The 15,594-nt window shown below is 42.9% G+C and overlaps 1 protein-coding gene across 1 annotated transcript; it reads right to left on the bottom strand.

Moving 5' to 3' along the window:
• Positions 1 to 217: 217 nt before the first annotated feature.
• LOC102177043 (melanoma-associated antigen B6-like) lies at positions 218 to 14,697 on the bottom strand. Its single transcript, XM_018043701.1, has 5 exons — positions 14,623 to 14,697; positions 13,753 to 14,511; positions 9,898 to 10,020; positions 6,425 to 6,489; positions 218 to 1,316 (listed from the first exon to the last, which is right to left on the bottom strand). The coding sequence occupies exons 1-5, from the start codon at positions 14,695 to 14,697 to the stop codon at positions 218 to 220; spliced, it is 2,121 nt and encodes a 706-aa protein (XP_017899190.1).
• Positions 14,698 to 15,594: the final 897 nt, after the last annotated feature.

A 15,594-nucleotide genomic window follows, 5' to 3' on the forward strand; every position in this document is an offset into this window, starting at 1 on the left:
TCTTAAATTTTATAAATAACATTAAGTATGTAATCAATATCATTCATACATTTAGATTCTGAACTAAAGTTTTTTTTTTTTAAACAACATTTGAAACATTTTTTAAGCAACATTTAAAAACTTTCAACAACAAAACATAAACCTGTAAGTTATTCAAATATGCTATGCAGTGTGATCCCTTTAAGTGCCCTACTTAAGGACAATGCTTCAGATTTCACTACAGGTGAGGGAAGCTGCCTTGGCCACTGGCCCCAGAATGCACACTGGCCAGGGCACTGGTGCGAAGCATGGCTGCAAATCTGGCTCGGGCTCTCTCTTCTTCATCCCTCAAAGCCTCTTCATACCAGGATGGGAAGGCACTGGGGACCGTATCATGAATGTTGGCCAAGAACTCAAGAACTTTCATTTTGCTGGTTTCAGCATGGGCTCTCGGGCCCCACAGGAACTCATAGCGTGGAGGATCACTGTTGGGCACCTGGCGGTATTCCAGATACCTTTCCTGCACCAGATCTTTGGTGATGAGCTTCTTGGGCTCCCCATGGATGAAGTGCTTCCTTCCAGCATATATCCCCATCACATTGAGCACCTCCCAGACATCCTCCTCGGTGGCGCAGTTGCCCTTCATGAAGATCACACAGAGGATGGTCATAAGGAGGCCGGTCTTGGGCATGATCTCCTCACCCCGCAGTCTGCCATCACTGGTGCACTGAAATTTGCTGACAAGGGCATAGCAATGAGTGGTGGGGTTAACTTCCTTCACCTCAATGCCAAAGGCCAGCACCATCAGCTCAGAAGCTTTCTTGAGGATCGCAGTGAAGTGCTTCTTGTACTTTTTGATGACATGCTTAATCATATCTTCTTTGGTAATGGACTCTCTCAGATTATACTTGTGCAGCAGAAATTGCACCAACAGAATTGCCTTCTCGTCTAGAGGCGTTCTACAGGAAAACTCAGCGCTGGGTAATGCCTGGGAGGTGCTTGGTTTTTCATCTTGGCTCTTAGCACCATCATCAGATCTGGTACATGAAGCACCTGCAGAAGTAGTGGAAGGGGCTCTCCCAGACCCCTGGGATTTTCTATCTGACTCAGAAGCAGGGGAGCTCTGGACATTACCACCAAGCAGAGGGGTAGGGGAAAAGGGGAACTCTTCTTCCTCTACTGCAGAGGCCTGAGCATCTTGGAGATGCTGAGCCTCACTCCGGGCCTGTTGGCGTTTCTCACGGGCACGGAGCTTACTCTTTTGCCCCCGAGGCATGATGACACAGATCAGGGACAGCAGGCAGGAGTGTGGGCAGGAAGACAGACAATGAGGGCACCTGGAGGAGGGAGGAGATGCTGTGAGCGCCTTCAACAGGGAGATTCCTCCCTGGCTTTAACCAAGATCACCTTTGCAAGTTTGTGTGAGGTTACTGCTCTAGAACCCACAAGGCTCCCTGATCAGCTTGCCCCCGAGACTCCTAAAGATAAGTCATTGTGGCAGGCTGGCAGGTCTAGGCTCTGTGAGGTACGGTCTAAAATCTTCTCAGTTCACATTTAGAATCATCCTGTCAACTGTTGCAGGGCCCGGCCATCCTCCCCTCTGCTGCTCTGAAGCTAAACTGCTTTCAAAAATGCCCTTCCGTCCCTGAGACCCTCCCGTCCCTGAGGAGGAAATGTAGGAAAGCCTTAGTTGGCGACCCCTGCTGGGGCCTGCCAGAACTGACAACAGGAGCAGGGTTTGATGGGACCCCCTTTGTCTTGGACTATTAGGGTCTTCAGTTGTCACTCATGTCTCCTCCCCCCGCCCCCCAACACACACACAGCACCCCCGCCCCGCCCCTCCCCTCCACCAGACCGAGACCCGTCCCTCCCGTAGTTTGACAGCCCGACCCGGGGCCTCCCAGGGGAGACCGCAGGGACAGTCAGTGAGTGTGTGTGCCCGGTTTAGCGTACCCTTGCTCAGGCTGCTCTCCTTAACTCCAAATAAAGGCTGGGATGTTTTCCGCTTTTGATCTGAGACCATTAGCCTCAGATCAAAGGCTTCGTTTCCTGAGACCTCAACGTAGAATTGAGGGGCTGTTGGGCCTAACGGCTATGCCATGGGCCTCTTAGCGCGCGGCAGATCAGAGCGGAGTTCTGTGATGTCACCTCTGTTCTAGGGAAGCGTATTCCCACAATTCTAAGCCTCGCCTCTCCCCTCCAGAGACCTAAGACCCTGGAGGTGGAAGTCAGCCCATACCTCCTGCTGACAGCTCTGCCCTGGGCTTCCCAGGAGTGAAAGCAGGGACGAGGCTGTGTGCGGGTCCCTCTATATGTGGGGGGAGATTGTTGCGTCATTCCTCAAGGTGGAGACAGGGAGTGGAGTGTCCTCTTAGCTGCTTCTTCAAAGGCTTCCTGGGTAATACTCTCTGAAAACTCTGAGCTGTTTCCCTACTGCAAACTTTACAGAAAATAAACAAGTCCTAAACTAGATACCCTGGTGGTTCAGATGGTAAGGCGTCTGCCCGCAATGCGGGAGACCCGGGTTTGATCCCTGGGTTGGGAAGATCTCCTGGAGAAGAAAATGGCAACCCACTCCAGTACTCTTGCCTGGAGAATCCCACGGACAGAGGAGCCTGGTAGGCTACAGTCCATGGGGGCGCAAAGAGTCGGACTGAGCGACTTCACTTTCACTTTCACTTTCAGGCTAGCTACCAGACAGGAAAGTTGCAGTGCAAGGCAGGTTCCCAGGACGAACGGCAGGCTGTAAGAGAAAAAGCACATTGGCCCATAGCCATTTGTTCGCCAGCCATACGTAGACTTTGGGGAAACTTCTACTTTAAAAGTTCTACTTTCTAAGGAGAAAAGGCTAAGTTACAGAATTTTGTGAGACTCAGATCTTTTGTATTACTAACATTGCACAGTCCAGTGTGGCCACTTTATTTTTTGACTTTCATTCATACTAAGAAATATATTTACATCGCTAACAAGTGGGTGTGTGTATGCATTTTTTTCATGAAAGAATACCTATCCTTGTTAAGTGTGATTCATTCTTTCCATTCTTTATATTTGATCGTAATAGTAACTTTAAAAAAAATATCAGTCCTCATCCTCTAAAGAGGTTTCAGGTGGTTACTGCGCAGCCTCTGGACTCATACCGTTAAAAACAATACCAAACTTTGGTTGCCATCCAGTCAGGTGGGCTCTGAGGAGATGCCTCAGGTTCCTTCAGTGAAGCAGTAGAAATCCATGGTCCCAAGTCACAATGAAAGAAACCACAGGCTGAACCTTAAAATCTTTCCTCCAACCAATCCTGTTGTCTGCCTCTCTTGCAGGCTACAGACCTGTCTCAACTTCAGGGCATGCCCCCGCCAGCCCACACTCAGGTTCTAGTTCAACACAGACTTAGTCTCTCCCAGGGGGTTCTCATTTATGTTGTTTTGTTGCTGGTATTGTTCTTTTCATTCTGGTTTTTATAGTTTCTCCAGGATTGAGTTTAGGAAACAGCAGCCCAAGTCTGCTTGCCATCTTGGCAGCTACATATGAGGCAGTGTATTAACATGCATAGGCTGCTGTAACAAAATACCACTGACTGAGTGTCTTAACAACATAAATTTATTTTCTCACAGTTCTGGAGGCTAGTAATTCCAGTAAGAGGTGCTGGCAGACTCAGTTTCTGTTAAGAGCTCTCCTCTTGACTTTTTGCTGTTCTCACAGGTTGAATGGCATCACCGACTCAATGGACATGAGTTTGTGTAAACTCCAGGAGTTGGTGATGGATAGGGAGGTCCATGGGGTCACAAGAGTCGGACACGACTGAGTGACTGAACTGAACTGAACTGGAACTGAACACAGGGACTCTTCTCTGTAAATACACAAAGGAAGAGTGATATCTAGTATCACTTCCTCTTCCTTTAAGAACAGCAGCCTAATTGGATTATTGCCCCATTGTTATGACCTCATTTAACTTTAATAATCTCCTTAAAGACCCTGTTTTCAAATACAATCACAAGGGTGGGTTAGGGCTTCAGCATATGAATTAGGGGTAGGGATGGGGGTGGGTCACAATTCAGTTCAGTGCAAGTAGTAAATCTGTAGTTTAAGGGGAATTGGCATATTTACAGTATTCTTTCCCCTATGAATAAACCTAGTGTTCTTCTTTATTTATTTGGGATTTCTTTCTCTATTAGTACATTTTTATAGTTACCTCCAAAAAGACTGTGTACATTTTTGTTAAATTTTTTTTTAGGTAAGTTTTGGATATTGCTGCTGTTATGGATAATGCTGCTGTTAAATTTTCTATTTAATTATTCTAATTAGCTATTGATTTTGTGTGGCCAGGCTCCTGATTTTGGGATAGTAATCTTATATACAACAGCTTTTGGAGTCTCTTACTCACTTGAGTATTTTGTGCACTGGTTCCTTTGGATTTTCTAATTAAAGGCTCATATTGTTGCCGTTTATTATCTCTGTCTTTTCAACACTGAGTGGCCGGTTAGCTCCCCATATGGTCCACAGAACGAACTCTGTTTTGGGGGATTTCCTGGTGGCTCAGACGGTAGAGTCTGCCTGCAATGTGGGACACCTGAGTTCGATCCATGGGTCAGGAAGATCCAGTGGAGAAGTAAATGGCAACCCACTTCAGTGTTCTTACCTGGAAAACCCCATGGATGGAGGAGCCTGGCAAGCTAAATACTGTGGGGTTGCAAAGAATAGACACAACTGAGTGACTTCATTTTTTTCAATATTCCTTCCTCTTATTTATTTTGATATTCTTATTCCTCTAGTTATATATTCCAGGCCACTTTTAAGCAGTAGAAATAGTACCATAACATCTGTGTCTTTGTTCTGACTTTGATGCTTCTAACATTTCACATTTATCTAAGTTTGCTGTAGATTTTAGGAAATGAAAATTCTCTTCAAATGTTATTTTACTAAAGGCTTTTTTTTTACTGTAGTGTTAAGTATTTTTCAAAGCTTTTTCTACAACCCTGGACATGATCCAATGCATTTTATCCTCTAATCTGTTAATGTCAAGAAATTCCAGTTGACAATTTTTTGTGATGTTATAATAGCTTTGCATTTCTTGAACTCAGCCTCTCTATTCACTTCTATATTAGATATGCCATGAATTTATTTACTGTAGTCGATGCCTCTATGTAACTGAGATTAGCTCAAGCGAATTTTTTTCCCTTGGGATGTCATTATCTGGTCTCTGTATCAAGGTTAGCACATCTGTTAAAATGAGTTTAGTAATTTCTCATCAACAGATTACTGGAGAAAGAAAATGTGGTATAAAGATATGATATTTAGAATGAACATTTTTGCCAGAGAAATTATTAATGGTATATAACCACACAGAGAAGAGTAAAATGGACCCAATATACCTGACACTCATAATCAACAATCATCAGTAGTTAGAAGGTAAACACAATAGTTTAGTGGTAACTGTTGATCCAGTTAACATTTGTTAGGTTTTTACTTTACAGAATTTGAAATTTCCGGATAAGGAATTTAAATAACTTTGAATACTATTCTATTTAAAATAAAATCACATAAAATGCTCAGTTAATACCAGAGAAAACACACACACACACACACACACAAAGGATATAGAAAATAACAAATGCAACAAATAGAAAACAGTTACACAAATAGTAGGTTTTAGTAAAAGTATATAAATAATCACTTTAAATGTGAATACTCTAAATACACCAGTTAAAAGGCAGAAATTGTCAGATCAGATAAAAAAGACTCAATTGTATGCTGTCTCCAAGAAACCCATTTGTATATCAAGACTCTGATAGGAAAAAGCAAAGAATGAGAGATGTTAGGATAGTGAAACTCTTCTGTATGATACTGTAATGGTGGATACATATCATTGGTATCTGTCAAAATCTTTAAGGCCTATACAATACAGAGAGTGAATCCTAATGTAAACTATTGACTTTAGTTAATAATATTATATTAATATTAGTTTATTAATTATAATATAGATACAGATGGACAGATATATAAATAATTATAGCTATATGTGCATACATGGGCTAGTATTGCAGACATTTTCTAAGCTGTATCTTCTGAGAGGGCTTAGAAGCAAAAAGACTAATAGCAATGGAACAACATGAGCAGGAAAACAAACCTAATATTGGATTATAACCCAAAATATAAAATAAATATCCATGAGTTTATATTGCCATAAATAAGTGACTGAATAAATAGAGAGAATAGAAACATCTTATGTAGAGAATAATACCAAACAATTTATATGGCTATTCCACTCTCAAGGAGAGGGGCATAATTCCCCACCCCTTAAGTGTCAGCTGAACATAGTCATTTCTTTTCAGAGTGCTGTATGGAAAGGAGAGTGAAACAATAATTATACAGCAGAGAAATTTGACAAACACTACCTTAGGTAGGTGAACAAGGTGAGATCATCAGTTGTTAAGTCATGTTGATAATGTACCCTTGATATGATGAAAATGACAGTTTATTCCTGAGGCCTTCCTCATCAGGACCCATAATGCCAGTCTAATCATGAGAAAAATATCAAAGACATACCAAAAGTAGGACCTTCTTAAAAATACTTGACAAATACTCCTCCAAACTGTCACGGTCATCAAAAATAAGGAAAATATGATAAACTGTCACATCTAGAGGAGCCTAGGAGAAGTGATGTCTAAATGCAATGTACTATTGTTGATGGGATGTTGGGCCAGAAAAAGGACATTAGGGGAAAAAATGAAGGAAAACGGAATGGTATGGACTTTTGCTACTAATAAAGTATCAGTAGGCTCAGTGGGCTTCCCAGGTGTGTGTGTGTGCATGCCCCCGTCCATGTGCTCAGTTGTCTTCGACTCTTCGCAACCCCATGGACTGCAGTCCACCGGCTCCTCTGTCCATGGAATTTTCCAGGCAAGAATACTGGAGTAAGTTGCCATTTCCTACTCTAGGGGATCTTCCCGACCCAGGGATCAAACTTGTGTCTCTTCCTACTCCTGTACTGGCAGGCCAGTTCTTTACCACTGAGCCACCTGGGAATCTGTCTGCCAATGCAGGAGATGCAGGTTCAATACCTGGGTTAGGAAGACCCCCTGGAGAAGGAAATGGCTACTTACTCTAGTATTTTTGCCTGCAAAATCCCATGGACAGAAGAGCCTGGTGGGCTACTGTGCATAGGGTCTCAAAGAATCAAACACGACTGAGCATGCACAGACATGTAAATCCCAAAGTCTCAATCTGCATTATTTGCAGTGATTCTCTCTACCCAATCTGTAAAATGTTTACACACCAAGGGCCATATGTCTACCCCAGAGAGTATCTGGTGGCAACAGACCACCAGATATCTGCCTTATGGCTGCAAAGAACTCAGGAACTCAGGGAAGCAGTCTAAGGTAGGGATAAGTAAGTAGGTAAGTGTTAGTCATTGAAATGTGTCCGACTCTTTGTGACCCTCCATGGACTGCAGCCTGCCAGGTTTCTCTCTCAATGGAATTCTCCAAGTAAGAATACTGGAGTGGGTAGCCATTCCCTTCTCCAGGGGATGTTCCAAACCCAGCGATCGAACTTGAGTCTCCTACATTGCAGGCAGCTTTTTTACTGTCTGAACCACCAGGGAAGCCCAAGGTGGGGATAGCATCTAGATTATTTTTTAATGTTCTAGCTCTAGCTTCAGTGCTGGAAGTGCTCTGTACACAGAGAAAATGGCTTTTGTCCTCAGGCATGAAGACAGCTATCAGTTCTGGTACACTGGTCAGGATGCACAGGACCACCAGAGGAGTGATAAGGGGTAGGTCTCTAAGTATCTCTCAATATTCATTAATGTTATCACTGAATGACACAGGGGAGCTAGCTGTACTCTGCCTGACAGTGAGCAAGGAGGATTCTAAGGTAGGGAGGGGTATCAGGCATATCTCTGGTCATTTCAACCAGTAGATCTACCCACTCAGATTGCTCTGCAACTTTAAGCTGATAATGATTCATAGATTTTCCAAGCCTTTTCGCGGAAGTTGTCCACGACCCTCCAAGGTTCCCCATATTCTCTCCTTTTGTTCCCTTTACCACTATGTGCTGAAGTCCAAATTTAGAACTCTGACTGCCAGCCTGCCCTGGGCTATCAGGACTTGTTTTAGTATGTCGCCCTCCTCATGGACTCTGGAAATTTCTTTACCCACCATGCCTCCTTGTCATTACTAGTTGAAGATATCCTGTCTAGACTCTTCTCAGGGATCTAGTCATTCTAATCAAATCCTTGCTTCTTAAAGTAATTGGAAAGAATCTTACTGACAGAGAATTTAAAAACACGCACCCAGAGATATCTCAGTACTCAATATACTTTGCAAAAATCCTGCTTTGTATGGATGAGGAATTTATTAATGAGTGATAGTTTTCAATAATTAGAAAATGGAAATACAAAATAACATTGAGGATATATATATATATATATGTTCACATAAAAGATTGATCTATGTTTAAAATTGATTGAATAAAATGCCTGAGTTTATGATACTCACATACATTAATATGTGAGAGTATAAATTGGTGCATATTATTTAAACAGAATAGCAGTGATATTCATAAAAACTTACAATCAACACAGTATTTCTGCTTCAATCCAATGTTTATTTCTAAGTCTTTCCTATAAGAAAATAGCCACATTTGCCCAATAACATGTTTAATGATTTTGGTATCAGTTCTATTAGTTATAGCAATAAATGGAAAACAACATATGTGCCCATCAGAAGGAGAATGGTTAATTGTGGCACATACACACTTTAGAATTTTTGGAAGTAGAAGAGTGAGATAGATCTATACCTGCTTTCATGGAAAGATCCTGCACTCATTTCATTAAGTGACAAGGACAAGTAGCAAAATAATACATACATTATTATCCATGCATGTTAAAACCTCACATTGAATATTCCTACTTTATATTATGTAAGAAAAAAGCCCAGAATATATTTTAATGTAAATACAACATTTAAAAATTAGGGTTACTTCTGCATAAGACTGAATTTTAGAGATTGAAATAAGGAATGAGATTCGGATTTATCCATATTTTTCAAAAATTTTAACATCAAGAACATATGCACTATTTCTATTGTAATCAGTATATTTAAATAAGACGGGCAACACAAATAGTAGTGTATGTTATTTATGTGGTATCTGCTAGCAGAAATGTAGGAAGTAGCCTGAAACCTGAATGACACTACAAAAGTTTCTCTGTCTTATACATAAAGCTTGCCTTGAGTTAGCCAGTGTCTGCTGTCAGGTAACCCAAGGATCTAGGCTGCTTCCACCATGAGGATCCATATCTCAACACAGACTTTGCACATTTGCTGCTGAATTGAACAGAAAGCATCGAGGTAGCACACTGCCAAATGCCTTGATCTGAAAAGAACAAACATCTTTCTGTTCATATTTCAGTGGCAAGGGTAATCACAAAATCCTTTCTAACACAAGTGGACTGGACAATTCAGTGTCCCCAATGTGTCCAGGGAGCAGAGCAAGACAAATGTGATGAGCACGTGTAGTCTCTCCACAAACAGAGTAGGAGATTATCAGTAAAGTACACTTACAATGTGTATATAAAAGCCCTCTCCATTCTTGGAGAAGTTTCTGAGAAAGCAAAAATTACCTTGAAACACTCCAACTTTTTCTAGTGCCCACTATGTGACAGGTGTTTTCAGATACAGTTCAGTTCAGTTCAGTCTCTCAGTCATGTCTGACTCTTTATGACCCCATGGACTGCAGCACTCCAGGCTTCCCTGTCCATCACCACTTCCCGGAGTTTATGCAAACTCATGTCCATCGAGTCGATGATGCCGTCCAACCATCTCATCCTCTGTCATCCCCTTCTCCCAGTTTTCTAAATGACACTGTAAATCTTAGCAGGGAAGGGTCATCTTTGGTCACTAAATAGTACCGTTCTGCACTTACCTTTAGAGTAGTCTCAATCCACCGAGACTTTTCTTCTTCCTTTGGTACATGGTCAAAAATCACAACTAGTGAGCCTCTGCTGCCCATCACTTGATGAACATGCCTGAACGCTTGTACAGGTGTCTTTAGGCACAGTGGAAAACCAGGGTTTTCCTCTGAGGCAGATACAGACAAAGGCAGGAAAATGATGGTATTTTTTTTTTCTGTTTTCTTCTGAAAGGTGGCATGTCTCCCGGGGAGACATTTTCGGTAGACTGAATAATTGCTCCATGAAGATGCCCATACCCTTATCCCTGAAACCTGTGAATATGTTATGTTACATGGCCAAAGGCACTTTGCAGATTTGGTAAGGTTATGCAACCAACTTTCAAATAAAGATACTGGATTACCTGGATAGACCAAATCTAATAACATGACACCTAACAAGCAGAGAAATTTCTCTGGCTTGCTGCAGAAGAGAGATGCAGCAGACAGGAAAGTTAGAGAAATGCCAAGCATGAGAAGGATTCAGTTTAACTGCTGACTCAAAATATATGGGCCCACATGTGAGGACTGGGGAGAGGCCTGGAGAAACTATGGCAGGTCCAGCTAACAGTCAGCAAGGAAATAGGGCCTTGGTATTATTATCACAAAGAACTAGATTCTGCCAAAACTTGAATAGTTTTGGAAGGAAATTCTTCCCAGAACACTTAAGGAGAGGTCTGGCAGCTGAAAGCTTAACTTGGGCCTTGTGAAACCCAGAACAGAGAAACCAGCAGAAGCAACTTGGATTTCTCACTCACAGACATGTGAGATCATAAATGTGTCTTGTTGTTGACTGCTAAATCTGTGGCGATTTGTGGAATACTAGCATAACCTCCTGGAAGGGCTACAGGGTCTGTTAGAATCCAGTCTCTGCAGATGGTTGTGACACAGTGACTTCCTTGGTCCTTCATTCACCACTTATAAAGGAGGCTTAGGTTCTTGGTCACTTAAACTTACTCATCAGTGTGCAGATTCAGTGGCCAGTCTCAAATGAGCCAGTTGATTAAATTGTTTTTTTTTTTCTAACCTCATCTGCCTTCTAAAACCTTATTTTTGTTGTTTAGTCTAAGTTGTGTCTGACTCTTTGCAACCCCATGGACTGCAGTGCACCAGGCTTTTGTCCTTCACTGTCTCTGGAAGAACCAGTAGATTCTGTGCCTAATCTACTAGTAAGCCAATTTAGAGAAAAAACTTTTGAGTACGGTGGAAGCACCCAGAGCAGATGAGCAGACTTCTAAACTTCACCTCCACGCTTAACAATAGTGCTTGGGGCTGCTGCTTTTGGAGAGATTCCATGCTGAGGATGGGACAGATAGGGGATGTCTGCAGGGAGTTGGAATGCTCTAAATCAGGGGAAAGGTGGGTGATTCTGGGCTTTCTGTTCTACTGGGAGCAGAGTACAGCCTTACAAAAGGAAGCAGGGGAGAGCTAGACAGTAGGTCAGGATCTAGATATGGACATATGGGTACGCTGAGGAAAACTCAGGGGAAGCGCCATGTCATTTGGAAAGGGCTGGATCTGGTACCATGTACCAGCACTGGGTAGAGTCAGCTCTAAAAGAACCCTGTGGATAGGGGCAGGAGAACCTTAGGCAAATATAGGCCATAGAGAGTCCCCACTCAGTGTTTAGTTCTCATTTTCACCTTGTTAATAAACCTGGGTTTAGTCCACTGGCTGCAGATGCCTTCTTTTTGTATTTCCCAGGAGATACCATACAGTAATGAGGAGACATGAATTAAAAGATAGAAAGTTGGCCTCAAGTTGTGAGTGGTGGAACAGTGTAGGCTGTAGAGGAATTCAGATCAGGGTGCTAGTCCCAGTTCTGTCACTTACATGCCAGGTGAACTGAAGAAAATAGCAGAATTCTGTGAGCCTCAGATTCTTCATCTGTGAAATGGATTTGATAAGTAGTCGTCTTGCTCTTGGTTCACATATATTCACGTAAATAGGAATATTGGAATGTGACTTATATAAGACACTGCCACAGTATCTGGCATGCATTGATTGGATATTGCTAAATTTTAGTTATTATTATAATTATTTTCCCCCTAAAACCTACAGACCTCCCCTGTTTTTTTTTCTTAAATCCAGGAAATAGCATAGAATTTGTAGCTCTCCAGGATATGGCACAAGAAATCAGCCAATATGTTGTCTAGCATGTTAAACTAAGTTACTTGCTATATAATTTTTTTTTTAGGATATTTATTTCTGGTGTGGGTGATTCTACCCAGTTTGATGCAACTCAAAACTCCTGGAATTTGTGTCAAGAGTTTATTTCCATCCCTCCCTTTTATCTTCCCTTCCATCCCAGATGCTTGTGTTTGCAATTATTTTACCTCCCTCACAAATCTAGTTCTTAAAGAGTTTACCAAATTACATTCCAGAGAACCTAATTAAAATGTCCATTTATTGGATGGACTGTGTCTCTCCCAGCCCAGGGCAACGACTGCCAGCACAGTGGCTTCAGAGCATCCCACCTCATATAAAACCACTAAACCCACAATGCATGCCTGCTCAGTCACTAAGTCATGTCTGACTCTTTGTGACCCCAGGGACTATAGCCCACCAGGCTCCTCTGTCCATGGGATTCTCCAAGCAAGGATACTGGAGCAGGTAGCCATGCCCTTCTCCAGGGAATCTTCCTCACCCAGGGATCAAACCCCAGTCTCCTGCATTGCAGGCGGATTCTTTACCATCTGAGTCAACAGGGAAGCCCCACCTCATATAAGGAACACCCTTATTTCTCAGACACTCCCTTGTTATAATAAACACAAATCACCTATTTTGCAGACTGTGTTCTCCTACATTGGAAAAAGAGCACAGGACCTCTTCCATTCCTGCCCCAGGTGAAGATTGCTCTGCTTTGTACATGATCTTGAAGTAAGTGCTAAAAGCAGCTTTCTATTCCAGGCTTTAGTCTCTTAATCTGAGACAGAGCATCTGAGATTTTAGTCTCTGCCTACCACTTGAACTCACGTGACCTACCACCCAGCTTAATTAAAATTACCTCCCACTGAAGGACTTGCAATTTCCCAAGGTCTCAAACCCCTTTGCCACAGGGTATTTAGACTACTCATGATTAAATACCCCAAGTTCTCACACCATCTTTTGACTTGTCCTTTTAGTTGTAGGGGATATCTTATAATATTCCTTACATCATAGCTGCTCCAACACTTTAAAATTCTATAAGAAGGAATGGTTCTTGTTCACCTTAGTATTCCCCATACTAACAGGCAGCTTTGCAAAGATTAGATGTCTAATTATTGTTGGAGAAAAAAATGGGCCACTGAAAAAGAAGTCTAATTTATGACAATATTATTTCTCCTACATTCTTGAATAAGCTAAATATATCCAGATTTATTTCTCTATGTGTGTGTGTATATATATATATAATCTTATGAAACAACAGACTAAAAGTAATAAATGAAACCAAGAATTTTTATCTTTAATTTATCCATTTCTTGAGCACAACTATTACAACGCTGAGTTTTTCACATTTCCAAAGTAATGCCTCATCCATTGCCATGTTATCTTATTCCAAATTACTAAGTAAGGTGGAACTTTTCCAGTTATACAAAATAATAAAACTCTCACTCTTAGATCTCACCCATAGCATCAGTGTTTGAACAATATCACTCAGAAATCTGGATTACAAAGCTACTTAAATCTTCTATTAAAAGGAACAATATTTTTAAAATTTTCCAAGATATTGCATAGAACACAAAAACACAAATATGTTATGCACAGTATTGTCTGCAGCCCCGCCCCAACCTTCTACTACTTAGAACGTGAACTTCTTTTTAACAACAAAGTAAGGAATCTGCCTCAGACTCTTTTGGAGTGGGAGGAACTGCTGGCTATGGCACTGGAGCGGGCCTTGGCCAGGGCTGCAGTACGAGCCCTGGCTGAAGCTCTAGCTTGGGCTCTCTCTTCCTCATCTCTCAAAGCCTCCTCATACAAGGATGGGAAGGCAGTGGGGACCATATTATGGATCTTAGCCATAAACTCTAGCACTTTCATCTTGGTGGTTTCGGCGTGGGCTCTTAAGCCCCACAGGAACTCATAGCACGGAGGATCACTATTGGCCACCTGGCGGTACTCTAGGTACTTCTGCTGCACTAAATCTTTGGTAATGAGCTTCTTAGGCTCCCCAAAAATGAAGTGCTTCCTCCCGTTAAATAACCCCATCACATTCAGGGTTTGCCAGACTCGCTCCTCACTAGCACAATTGCCCTGCATGAAGATTACACCCAGAATAGCCATCAGCAGGCCTGTCTTGGGAATCTCGATCCGATTTATCAGCCTTGCATCGCAGCTTACTTCCATTTTGTTGACAAGGATGTAGATGTGCCGGTAGGGATCCACTTCCTTTAGGTCAAGGCCAAAGATCATCTCCATGTGCTCAGCAGCTCTCCGGAGTATCTCAAGGTAGTGACTCCTATACATCTGGATTACTTCTCTCAGCATTTCCGCCTTTCTAATAGGCTCTTTCAAGTTATACTTATACAGCAGGTAATACACCATTATAACCACCTTCTCATCTATATGGCCTCTTTGGATGGACTCAGTATTTGTGGCTCTCTGAAGACCCTGTGGATTGCAATATGACCAAGCAATAAGTGAGCTTTAGGAAATAGCTTTCCAAGAGGAGAAAGAGGAAGGGAACTCTTCTCCCACTCCCACAATGGCCTGAGCACCTACCGGATTCTGGGGCTCAACTTGGGCCTGGTGGCGTCTCTCACGGGCACGAAGCTTACTCTTCTGACCCCGAGGCATGATGACTTCCAACAAAGGCAGCAGGCAAGTGGGCAGGTGACTGAGTGACCTAAAGGAAAGAAGATGAGATTGTTGGGCCATGTCAACAGGTAGATAAATACCACCTAGGCCTCTACTGAAGGCCGGGTCTACAGGTTTCCTTGAGGGCAATGTCCTGCGAGCCCTTATTCTCTGATTTGCCTCTGCCCTGAGGACTCTGTGGAAATAACCAGGGTGTGCTTTAGCTCCTACTTCCCAGATCTGCCTGGGGCTCACTAGGGCTTAGTACAGTGGCTCTGTTCTGAGTTAGGGAACAGAAGGTCATCACTTCACTTTTGGCAAGACCTGGTGTTCCTGTGCTCTACTGGTGTGATGTTGTCCCCTTATTTCAAAGTCCTTACCACTCTGAGACCCCAGAAGTGGAAATGAGCAGAACTTCATCAGACTACACTTGCCTGGGGATGCACAAGGAAGAAAGCGCCTGCAGAGCTCTGTGGGACCCTCTCCATCTTTGGGTGATTAGGGGTCTCAGTCACAGCTCAGTGCCCTCACTTTGGATTCTGGCAGGGCCTGAGACTCCTCCCTCTGCTGACATGAGACCAATACTCTCAGAGGCAAACCCTCAAATCCCTGAAAGGCCTGAGGAGGAGGTTAGGGATGCCCCAGTCTAACCCATCTGCCCCAGGTACTGTTGGGGACAATGGCCTGGATAGGATTCTCTGTGACCCCCACTGTTAAGAGGCAGGTGGTTCCTTCAGTCCTAACTCGGGGCCCTCACAGAGACTGTTGGAAAAGCTTGGATTGCCTCCCTTGAAAGGACCACATGGCTGCCATCTTAGACCAGGCTCTGCCTTGCAGAGACCGCCCGAGGAGCACGTGAGGGTATGCCTCGGCCTCACCCCCTTACCCGAGGTGGCC

Source organism: Capra hircus (genome assembly GCF_001704415.2).
Source record: "Capra hircus breed San Clemente chromosome X unlocalized genomic scaffold, ASM170441v1, whole genome shotgun sequence".
NCBI lineage: Eukaryota > Metazoa > Chordata > Mammalia > Artiodactyla > Bovidae > Capra > Capra hircus.

Bases quoted from the DNA above. Each gene is read 5' to 3' on its own strand.
- LOC102177043 (XM_018043701.1), bottom strand. From the start codon at position 14,697: ATGCCTCGGGGTCAGAAGAGTAAGCTTCGTGCCCGTGAGAGACGCCAC. The intron at 14,512-14,622 runs GTAGGTGCTCAG...TGCAATCCACAG, and splicing joins AAGTTGAGCCCCAGAATCCG to GGTCTTCAGAGAGCCACAAA. The intron at 1,317-6,424 runs GTACATTATCAA...TCCCTCCTCCAG, and splicing joins TCATTTTCATCATATCAAGG to GTGCCCTCATTGTCTGTCTT.